Source organism: Electrona antarctica (assembly GCF_951216825.1).
Source record: "Electrona antarctica genome assembly, chromosome: 13".
NCBI classification, from domain to species: domain Eukaryota; kingdom Metazoa; phylum Chordata; class Actinopteri; order Myctophiformes; family Myctophidae; genus Electrona; species Electrona antarctica.
The window spans coordinates 38,183,917-38,196,070 of NC_136794.1; the positions used below are offsets into that span (position 1 = coordinate 38,183,917).

General features: G+C 43.9%; 1 protein-coding gene across 1 annotated transcript in view; it reads left to right on the forward strand.

The window, feature by feature from the left end:
* Positions 1–12,154, forward strand: part of itprid2 (ITPR interacting domain containing 2) — a 58,239-nt gene that overhangs the window by 26,987 nt on the left and 19,098 nt on the right. Inside the window, exons 8-12 of the mRNA XM_079519169.1 lie at positions 2,338–2,380; positions 2,578–2,673; positions 4,199–4,346; positions 5,224–5,284; positions 11,559–11,666. Of these exons, the coding sequence (XP_079375295.1) occupies positions 2,338–2,380; positions 2,578–2,673; positions 4,199–4,346; positions 5,224–5,284; positions 11,559–11,666 (456 nt within the window). The remainder of the gene's footprint in view (positions 1–2,337; positions 2,381–2,577; positions 2,674–4,198; positions 4,347–5,223; positions 5,285–11,558; positions 11,667–12,154) is intronic.

Consider the following 12,154-nt stretch of genomic DNA (forward strand, 5'->3'; position numbering starts at 1 on the left):
CAGTAATACGTTGGATTGTGCAGCACAATAAATCGGCTTTGTGTGTTTAGGTGAAATGGGCCTTTCAAGCCCTGTTGTGCGATGCTCTGCTGATAAACAAGGGGAACCACATTTTTGTGTCAGAACGAGGCAGACTATACAGCAGCCAAAGTGAGACCAACTTAAAGGACCACTTCACCACTTTTCATCTCCATATAATAGGTCCTCACTAATAATTATGAAGAAATGGCACGATTCTTTTCCACTCAGTCTGTGTCTCATAGGACGGCTGTGGGCAGTTTAGAAACCGTCTTCCAGTGACATCATCATTAGGCAGATTTTTTTTTTAAACAAGATTTTTTTACAAACATATTTAGATTGTCATTGTCGTGAGAACGATGGCTTCCTTTTTCGCATTGCAACTTTTCAGGACTAGAAAGCCTGCAGTTTTTATTAGCTTGTATTCCCCATCAATGATGTCACTGGAAGACGGTTTCTGAACTGCCCACAGCCCTCCTATGAGACACAGACTGAGTAGAAAAGAAATGGCACCATTTTGTCATGATTATTAGTGAGGACCTATTATATGAAGATAGGGTGAAAAGTGGTGAAGTGGTCCTTTAACTACTACCAAGTACCAACCAAAAGACTACAGCAGCCAAAGTGAGACCAACTTAACTACTACCAAGTACCAACCAAAACACTACGGCAGACAAAGTGAGACCGACTTAACTACTACCAAGTACCAACCAAAACACTACAGCAACCAAAGTGAGACCAACTTAACTACTACCAAGTACCAACCAAAACACTACAGCAGACAAAGTGAGACCAACTTATTTAACTACCACCAAGTACCAACTAAAAGACTACAGCAGACAAAGTGAGACCAACTTAAAAGGATATTTAATTTACTGTTTTCATTTATTTTTAAATATTGTTTTTGGAGGAGGAGGACTATTCTGCTGCGTGACGGAGGAGACTAAAACGTCAAAAATAATTATTAAAAATAAATGAGAACAGTAAATGAAAAAACACTCACGTATTAGAAGGACACTAAGTCACCAGAAAAAAAGACAGGTGTTTTCGATGAATCTATCATGGTTAACACATTCCATCCATACGACGTGTGGAAACGTCATAAGCAACCCAATCGACGGGTTGCAATGACATGTGTACCCGTCCTAGCGCATCTTCAATGATACCAGACGAGAGAAAAATATTCAGATTTCTTTTTTTTGTTTTAGTTGGCCACCATATGCTTCGCTCTTCGTTCATATTAGCGTCCCTTTTACTTCCTTGTTAGCGCGGCAGAAAAAATGCCTCGTATCTGCTAATCTAGGGCGCTCTCCGTGGTTTTGATCTGATGGATATACTAAGCGCTTCATTTCTGCTTCTCATCCGCCTCTCGTTCAAAATATGAACAATTTGGATTATTTAGCGATACAATGGAAACGAGCAAGGTAAGCGAGCAAAATATTTATCAGTTTTTTCCCGGATTGTTTCCGGCAATGCCATTGAATTCCCCAACAGTTGACTGAGAACACTGCAGGTGCTGCTGGCCTAGTCATTATGCAGTCAGTCCAAGGCTGCGGTTTTCCACTCCTGTGTCTTGGTACCTTTCCGCTGATTGGTCAATTCTTCCACTCCTGTGTCTAGGTACCTTTCCACTGATTGGTCAGCTGACATGTCGGTGCAGAGCTTAACCTCGTTCCCAGGTTTATCTCCATCTCACGAGGAGATAAAGCCTTGAAAAGAACAACTGGACAAAGTGTCTGACAGGAAGTACAAGGCTATAGCCTGTACCATGTGTGGCTTTTTTATTTATCTTTTGAGCGGTGCCTAACCACTCCAATGTCTGTCTGTCTGTCTGTCTGTCTGTCTGTCTGTCTGTTTAAAGAATGTAATGATGTGTATCTCCCCCTCTCTCTAGTCTAGGTCGTCCTCGGTAGTACAATATCCCAAATCACAGACAATATCCAGTCTAATATCATGATATGGATATAATATTGATGCTAGGCTGCTAGGGATGTCCAAAAATCTCCGATAACGTTCTGAAAATGACGTGATCGCCCACGGTTTTCGATCACGTGATCGGATCAGGACAACTCTAGGGTGTAATGAATGTTTCACCTCACCCAAGTAAAGAATGTAATGAATGTTTGCATCTTGTTGTTGAGGTTTTGTCAGGGGGTTTTGTTATACATTGTGAAGCCAATATATGATTGGTCAAATAAGAAAATGCTCCCAGTCAGAGCCAGAGACCGAACCAGGCTCAGGCTGCTCATTAAAATTCAGGAAGTCACTACAACAAATTCACAAACTGCTCTCTCTCTCTTTCTCTGTTTCTCTGTCCAGCCAACCACCTTCATTCCAGCAGGGTCAAAGCTGAACCAACCTGGTGAGTTTCTCTTCTCTTCTCTTCTCTTCTCTTCTCTTCTCTTCTCTTCTCTTCTCTTCTCTTCTCTTCTCTTCTCTTCTCTTCTCTTCTCTTCTCTTCTCTTCTCTTCTCAGTTACTAACATTGCTGGTGTCGTGTGTGTCTCTTCTGCGTGCGCTGTGTGTGTGTGTGTGCGTGCGTGTGTGTGTGTGTGTGTAGTTATGTTGTAGAGGCCCACGACAAGAGAAGTCAGTTTAAACTGAGAGGACAGAGTATGAACTCTACGGGCTCGGGGAAGAGCAGCGCTGTGTCGAGGTCAGTAAACCAATAACTCAGTCACTCTTAGCGTTTTGTACAAACTTATCCGGTGGGTCTCACTCTTTCATGTCAAGGACCCCCACATGACACACACACACAATAGCCCACGGAAGACGGAACCCTATTATTTACGGGGCGGCAGTGGCTCAGGGGTAGAGTGGCCGGTAGAGCAGCTGGATGGCAGCCGCAAGGTTTCCAGTTTGATCCCAGGCTCCCCCAGAGTTAGTGTTGAAGTGTCCTTGAGCAAGATGCTGAACCCCTAATTGCTCCCGATGTGCAGGTTGGTGCCTTGCGTGGTTTCCTCCGCCATCGGTGTATGAATGGCTGTGTGTGAATGGATGAATGTAATGCACAATCTATGTAAAGCTCAGATTTAGAGACCCATAAGGGTTCATTTTGTTCCTAACTATCAGTCATTTAGATGGGGACAAACTGGAACCCCTTCAAGAGCCCCTGGGGGGTCCCTATAGACCCCACTTTGAGAACAACTGGATTAATCAATCACAGTGGCTAACAGAATAAAATTACCGTCTGCTTGACTAACTATTCCAGTCACTGTTTATAATTCCAGTCAGAATTAACCAAAAATGAACAATCAATATTGAACATGATATTTCATATTGTGATGTTTTCATTTGATGTTCTCATACAGTCAGTATATTTTCCTGGCTCTGTTTATTGTCTTAGTTTGTAATATTAATTTGACATTAAAGGACCACTTCACCACTTTCCAACATTTCTTCATATAATTGATCCCACTAATGTTCATGATAAAACACCACAATTTTTTTCCTACTCGGTCTGTCTCATAGGAGGGCTGTGGGCAGTTCAGACACGCGTCCACCAGTTTGAGAGGGGACGCAACCATCTATGAACCCCTCTCTCCTGGTCGGGCAACCTGAAAGCAGACCCCACCTGCCCCAAAGTTTTATTTGCCTGCCAGGGGCAGGTGGGCAAGCCTTAGTGTCAACGCCTGCCTAAGATGTAATCCTGGGCGCTACTCTTCCTCTGCCAACCTGGGGAGATCCCCGAACTGAGTTCATGCTTTCTTCAATGCATGAGCAATCCAAGCCACTCCTTATTACCTGACAGGGGGGAGTTTCCCCGGTTGGACACATGGCGGGAACACGTTATTCCAACCAGTTCCTTCCCCTCCATCAGGTGCCCCAGCTGAGCAGGGGGAGGCAGTATAGAGACCAATATATATTTTTTGGCTTTTTCTGCCTTTTATTGATCGGTTGAAAGTAGACTGACAGGAAATGGGGAGATAGATGGGGGAAGACACGCGGCAAAGGCCGCTTAGAAGCCTAGGTGCCCAGGCGGTTGAGCTAACCGTCTGGGCCAGAGACCAGGATTATTGTATATTTTGGATAACACAAAAAGCCCCGAAGGCCTTATTTCCATTGTAGTCCTGTTTAATCAGGAACACTAATGTTACTGATTACTGGTGGTGGGATATAAGAATTGTCTCTGTCTCTGTCTCTGTCTCTCTCTCTCTCTCTCTCTCTGTCTCTCTCTCTAGTGTATCAGAGTTGTTGGACCTGTACGAGGAGGATCCTGAGGAGATCTTATATAATCTTGGTTTTGGCCGAGAGGAACCCGACCTGGCCTCTAAAGTTCCATCTCGTTTCTTCAGCAGCTCGTCTGGGGCCAGAGGCATCGACATCAAGGTAGACAGTACAGTACAGTACAGCACAATACTAGAAATGCACTCTGTCCAGCTGCCAACTTGTGCTTTGCACAGAAGTTGGTGCATGCAACCTACTGCTGACTCAACTTACTGTCCGCCCCTCTTTAAAATGAGTTATATGTCTATATAACTCCCGTCCGAGGTATCCACTATAAGTAAGTAAGTAGCCTTGCCGAGCCATGAGGCCCATAGGGCAGGAGCCTATCTCCTGATTCTGTAGCGTGAGGCAGCTTAGTAAAAATACACAATCCCTGATTGGCCGAGCGACGCCACCGACATACGCAGCCGAAAACAGTACTTGCGCGCTCTGCTCACGCAAGTAACAATACAAGCGTGTGTCTTGAGTGTACATGGTTTGATGGAGTCAGATCAACATAGAATGAACTCTGTACTGGCCATATATGGAGCGTGTCTTGAGTGTACAGGGTTTGATGGGGTCAGATCAGCATATGGAATGTCAGAACAGGTCAGCTCCATATATGGAGATCTAAGGGTGGCAGCGGGGCAGTACAGGAGAACTCTAGTTTAACTTTGGGGCGGGCCCGTCTAGAGTTTAAATGGACAGGTATCGGTCAAAAGGGAGACCTGAAGAGGAAGGACGGGTAATCTGCGATCTACGGTCGCAACAACCCAATACAATCGGTGAAGTCTAATCCAATACAACCTCAGCAGCTGGTCTGGAGCATAGGCATCAAGGCAGGAGGCATAGACATCAATGTACCATAGACATCAAGGTACCATAGACAGGTACCATAGACATCAAGGTACCATAGACATCAATGTACCATAGACATCAAGGTATCAGAACAAGTGTGGTGACGCTAGTTCTCAGTGTGTGACATTGTGTTTGTTTGCAGGTCTATCTGGGAGCTCAACTACAACGCATGGAGCTGGAAAACCCTAACTACGCCCTAACTAGTATGTACTATTACACACACTGTATTCTTAACTCTTTTTCCCCCCAAGTCCATATATATACGTATGTCGACGCCAGGTGGTGTCATATCGCAAGTCTGTATATATACAGTACGTACCCCAACATAGACTCTGTCTATGTCCGTCTATTACATAATAGGCATGCAAGGAGTGAACTTGTTCTGTTTTGGATCATAGATAACAGATCGCAGAAGAAAGATCACAAACCGTCAAGGCATGCGCACACAAAAGGGATGTTTAGACACCGTGTACAGAATTTTAATTCAACTTACGGGCAGAGGCTCGACCACCTGGGGGGACAGCGTCCACCCTCCAGTGATGAGTCTTCGAGGGAGAGGAGTGACGAGCACGGCAAGGAGCAGATCTTAGCCGGCCAGACAGAAACGGTTGGAGAGCAGCCGTCGCTTGAGAGTGGGACTCTGTTGGAGGAGCAGATGAACTTGGATCGCTAAACTGCAGCCGGTGGACAACAGCCGTTGGTCAAGAGCGAGAGGGAGAGGGTTGAAACGTTCCCAGCAGTCGATCGGTACTCAACAGGATATGGACAGTACCCAACAGGATATGGACAGTACCCAACAGGATATGAACAGTACTCAACAGGATATGGACAGTATTCAACAGGAGTTGGACAGGACCCAGCAGCAGTCGTAGAGTGCCCTGCAGGACTTGACCGTTACTTAGCGGCACTTGGGCGTTATCAGAATCAGTACCTCAACAGTGAGACTCCGGAGAGTATGGATAAGGAGCAGCTCGGGGATGAACTAGTCGCACATCAGCAGACAGTAGTGCCACAGATTAAGCCAGTAGTCTTGCCAATTCCCAAACTGGAGCTGCCTGAGCTGATCGCAGAAAAGGAGACATTGTCCCAGGAGCTAACGGAAGCTCGCCAGGCGGTAGAGCAGATTAACCAGATCATCTTGAAGAACCACCAAGTGAAAGCGGAGAAACAGAAGATGCAAGACATAAGGGATACACTGAACACCACAATGGCCACGTTCACTGAAATTAAACAATCACTCATCTTAAACCACGAGGACTTCGAAATAAAATGCAAGGAAGTAGGCACCGAGACCAAGGAAGAGAAAGAGAATCTCCGCCAGCAGATTGGTGCCGTCCAGGACAAGAAAAACACCATAGTTTTTGAGCAAAAGCTCTGCATGAATGATTTCCAGGATCACTTCAGCGAGCTGACAAATTCGTTCCAGTACATAAAGAATGAGATGGAAGTGAACGATAAGCTGATAAGGGAGAAACAGGAAGAGTCTAGAGAATATCAGGCGTTGGCGCAGAGGTTTAATACTCTAGTTCAGAAGGGCAAAGACATGAAGGAAAAGCTGAATGCTATAATAGCTAAGTTCGAACAAGTCCAACTCTCCCTCATCTCCAACCAAAAGGCCTTGGCGGACACTACAGAGGAGAAAATCAAACTGGAGCGTGAACTGGTCAGCATGAAGAAAGATTGGATCAGCCAGGAGCAACTTTGGGCAGTTGAGAAGAAAGCCATGGATGGGGACTTCAAAAACGAGATGATTATGAGAGACAGGACTTGGATGAGGGAGAGAGATGAACTGTTTGCAGAAAAGAAGGTGATCGGTGAGAATCTTTCCCAAGCGAAGATATGGGCCGACAAGTTGGAGTGCGAGCTGACCACTACAAGGACCCAGATGCAGGCACAGCGAAAGGCGCTCATGGAAAGAAATGTTACTTTAGAGACATCTACAGCCGAGAATAAGAAGCTGAAGAACAACATATTCGAAAAGGACAGGGTAATAATCAGGTTGATAAAATCTACGAAAGCAAGAGATACGGATATCAATCAGCTTAAGAACGAGGAGAAAAGACTTACCGACGACCTGGACAGACTGGAGGCCAGGAAGAGGAAGAGGTTCACTTTGAAGGGACTTATCAAGGATGTTTATTTAAAAAATGTCAGAGATGTCTTTGGCGTGGAGGTTAAAGACCTCTTTTAGAATGGCCTCCTCTCTCCTCGCCTCCAGAGTGGGGAAGGAATTAGTTGGTATCACCAATGATGCGGCAGCACCTTCTGTGCAGACATTCCAGTTCCTGGATCAAGTGTTTTGGTTTTGGTTTTACAGATTTAGTCCAAATGTCACACAAATCCGTAGACACTGTCATAGTCATTAAACCAAACAGGTGTGTCGGCTTCTTCGTATTCCATCCTGATTGGCTAAGATTGGCTTCCAAATTGCAGGAGTGGTCCGCTTTGAACAATAGGCCTAAAATCATGAGCGATTGCCGTGAAACATTGCACGCACATTGCCACTAAGCCAAGGTAGAAATCCAATAGTATTGGTTTTCAACTTTCAAGCAGTGTTTTCTGTGCCACACTCCCCGGCCTCCTCCCTGTGGCATTAGTTCTGTAATGGGTGATTCTGTGATACATACATTTATGGATTGTACTATATGTGGTATCTATAGTTCTGTTATGGGTATCCATGATTATAATGTGTTTTATGGATTGTATTATGATCATGTGATATGTTCAATATCTATGTGATATATAGAATGCATTGAACGGTATGCTGTTGATATGTCTTTGTTATGCTCTGCTCTGGGGTTTGTTGTTGATATCAGAGTTGTGTCTCGGTGCATAGATAATCTGAGATATCAAATGTGATATGATATCACATTAGCAGAGCCACACCGCCATACTAAATGCAATAGCTTTGCAATAAATGGTTAATGTGTTTCAATTAACTAAAATTAATGTTACACAGTATGCCACACACTTACAAATCCATCATGGGTGGCCCTAATAAGGTCTATATGACACCATGGTCGCAATTTTAGAGAGATTAATTTTGCCCGATTGTGATTTATTGGTAATGTGAGTGGGGGAGAAAGGCCAATCGCTACAGGCTCCCTAGGGTGCTTTCTAATAGAGGTGAGGTCCACTGTTCATATCTGTGCTCACAGTGCAAAGCAGTGGAAGGGAGGATTTTCAAACCGTCATAACTCAGATTCTAGGATCGCTGTCCTTGGTGGATTTTCTACCATCCACATTTCGGATTTAATTTGTGCCTTTGTACTGCGACGCTGGCGCCATGTAAACGCTTCTGACGAGAGGTAAGGAGTGTGTGCTTGTTCCAATGCTGCGGTGGTGTGTGTAACAAGATGGTGGAGCGGTAGAGATAGAGTTAACTAGCTAGTATGTGTACTATTACACACACTGTAGTCTAACTAGTAGTCTAACTACACACTGTAGTCTAACTTGTACTATGTACTACTCCTACTATACAGTAGTACACACGAGTGACAGTATAATAATATAAACTAGAACTGCACTCTGTCGAGTGCCTACTTGCTTGTTGCACACAAGTAGGCCATAAATGGCCTACTAGTGCGCAAGCAGAGCACACACTAGTGTTGAAAAATGATGATGGTAATTACTTATAAGCTTGTTTGACGTCACATTGGAACACGTCATCGATACGTCACCGTCAACTATACCCTGGCACTGGTACATATATTTAACACGTCATTATGCGCATGTGTCCATATATGTGTACATGTATATATGTATGTATATTTACTTTTCTGAGTGGTTGGTGGTATAATGTAATCGGCTGGGTCAATTGACACTGAAACGTATCATCATCGTCAACCAATTATACCCTGGCATTGGTACATAATCTAAATCACGATTCACGGAAAACATACCTGCACGGTCAGCTTCCGTATGTCTGTATGACATCATATCACGTGCATTCTAAGGGACATTTGTACATATCTTCATCACGTCATGGGACATATGCTTCGTAGCATGACAAAAACACACCTGCGCGGTCAGCTTGGGGCCAGCATATGACGTCATAACGTGTGCTGGCCCCAAACATTGCACCTGGCCGAAAACATGACTTGCACGCTCTGCTTGCGCAAGTAATAACTAGAAAAAGTGCCCCTCGGGGCACAGGTCTCCACCAGGGCAGGTCAGGTTGTGGCCTCCTGGTGGCGCTATAATAAGCCAATTTGGGGCATTTTGTTCCAAAAATGTGTTTTGCAAAAATCCACCTATTGGTGGCGCTCTAACAGGCCAATGTGAAAAGGGTGAGGATATATCCCTCGGCCTAGTAGGAACGTCTGTGAAAGATTTAACGTAAATTGCACGCTGCGTTCATGATTTGAGGCAATGATTTGTTCAAAATGGGCCAATCCTATAAACTTTGAAAGCCAATGTTAGCCAGTCAGGATGGAATATGAAATATCGGATAGATCTGTGTTGAGCACATGACTATAGAGATAGTGTGTAACGATTTGCAGGATTTTTGGACAAAATATGGAGGAGTAATATAAGAAAATTTGTTTTACAAAAGTCGGCCTCCTGGTGGCGCTATAACAGGCCGTTTTGGAAAATATGGGGCAGAGGTTCATCATTGGTATCCAGGTGCAAGGTGTGTGCAAAGTTTGGCATCGACCGGGTTATTAGCGGTCCCGGAGATTAGCTGTTAACAGACAGACAGACGGAAGGACGGACGGACGGACGGACGAACACAATCACACACGGACGGAGTACAAAACATACTCTCTCCCCATGCCTTCGGCCTGGTGGAGACAATTAAATATATTCTATAATTAAAGGTGTTTGAAGTGTACAAAATGTCTTTGAAGGCTGCCAGGACAGTGTGTGTGTGTGTGTGTGTGTGTGTGTGTCACTGCCTTTACAGAACCAGCTTTGTCCTGGCGAGCTTGCACGCACGCACACACGCACGCACACACACAAAGGACTGTTCTGCCAACTCTTTGAGTCGTATTTAAAGCTACAGTAGTGATAAACACAAACACGACATACATGCATGTAAACAAAACATGCACAGCATTTGAAACAGATATGCGCACGCGCGCACACACACACACACACACACACACACACACACACACACACACACACACACACACACACACACACACAGAGCTCGGGAAGCAGTGCATCTGTACTGAGAATACTAACGTGTGTGTGTGTGTGTGTGTGTGTGTGTGTGTTATGTAAGCTCTGTCTCTTGGGGTGGATGGAGAAAGAGTGTGTGAGAAAAAAGGGACGATCGAAAGAAAATGTGTCATCAGCACTTCCTGTTTCATTTCCCATGATGCATTGGGGTCTGAGGTTTGACTGACTATCGATTTTATTAATTAATTATTGATTTGCTGCCGTTTATTAATGATATCATTACCGAGCGCATCGCTCCACAGGCTGGGAGCAACTGTTGGGCAACATTCGATGTCATTTCCGGTTGGGACGTCATTTTAGTGGATGAGATCAAAAATTTAAAATGTGAATGTTCTGTTTTGTGTGCTGATGTGTGCTTATTCTGGGTCAGTGGTGCTCAACCTTTCATGTCAAGGACCACCAAAAAGTATATGTAATTGACGGTGATGAAGCACAACCGTTTAGTTAGGGAAAGTTGTGAACCAAATGTGTGACCAATCTGCAAAATTAATTTTTACCACTAGCTTTCTTCACCAAATAATGTGTTCATAAAGGTGTCTATTAACTAACTATTGATTAGTTCCAAGCCAACTCCCTTGGTAAACTTTGTGACACCTGCTTGAAAGTTGGGGCACCATTAACAACCTATGCTTTAAGTAGCATGTCACATTTATGATGATGGCTATGGTCGTTTTTAGCCCAAGGATTGTAGCAGAATTAAATGTTGAAATATTTGCCTGCATATAGGCTGTTATACCCCAACCTTCAGCTGTCACAAACTTTCCCAACCGGAGTATAGTTGGAACAACTTGATAGGTGATAGTAGACACCTTTATGAACACCTGAAGAAAGCTATTGGTGAGCATTTATTTTGCACATTGGTCACACTTTTGGCTAACTTTGTCTAACTAGTTGGCGAGACTGGTTTCTATTCACTGATGTATTCATCGACACACTTGTATTAGAACCCCCTCTACTGGATAGTTGTGGTAATTAGAAATTGCATCATTCAAACTGAGTAAATGAGAAATCCAAATACCGGTAATCCAATGATTACTTTTGGTTTATTATACTTAAAAATAGGATCACATTGGCTGCTGAAATCAAACCGAAATCATAAAATAATATAAAACCAATATATAGGTTGGTGTTAACTTGTTAGCTAATGGTCTTTCTTGGCCACAGAGTCACGTAGAACTCTACAATTACAGTAAATTGCATGGTTTTATACCAACCGGATTTGACCAAGTACAACTAAAATATGTGCTAATGTATCTATCTCTCTCTCTCTCTGTGTGTGTGCGTCTGCAGGTCGTTTCCGTCAGATCGAGGTGTTGACGACAGTAGCCAATGAGTTCTTCCAGCTGTACAGCCAGGTGTCTGGAAACCCGGTCCAGCGCATCGGCTCCAGAGACGGAGGTAACCGAAGCAGGCGATAACCCATCGACAAGCTCACACGTGCTGTGACCATGTGTTGTGAGCATGTTGATCGGCTTTTTGTCAGTACGTTTGAAATATATAGGGCTTAACCCATTTAGACCTGAGGACGATTCTACAAATGCCTTCTAAATCCTGACAGTTTTCTTGAAAAACCCAGTGGTTCTCAAACTATTTCATGTCAAGGACTCTCAAAAATGTAATTGGCCGCCGCCCCCCATCTGAAAACGCTCGCTCTGAAAGAATATATATTCAAAGATTTGCGCTGAATTCATCATGATTATTATTTGTTTTTGTTCTTGTTTTTTGTTTGTAATTGTATGTACTTTTTCTCGTATGTTGCACGTTGTATGTTGGACCAAGGGTGGGGAAGAAGATTTAAGGGCACAAAGGGGGGGATTTCTTTTTACTTTTGACATCCTATGGCTATTATATTTGGCTATATTGTACTTGTTCGTACTTCACTTTGT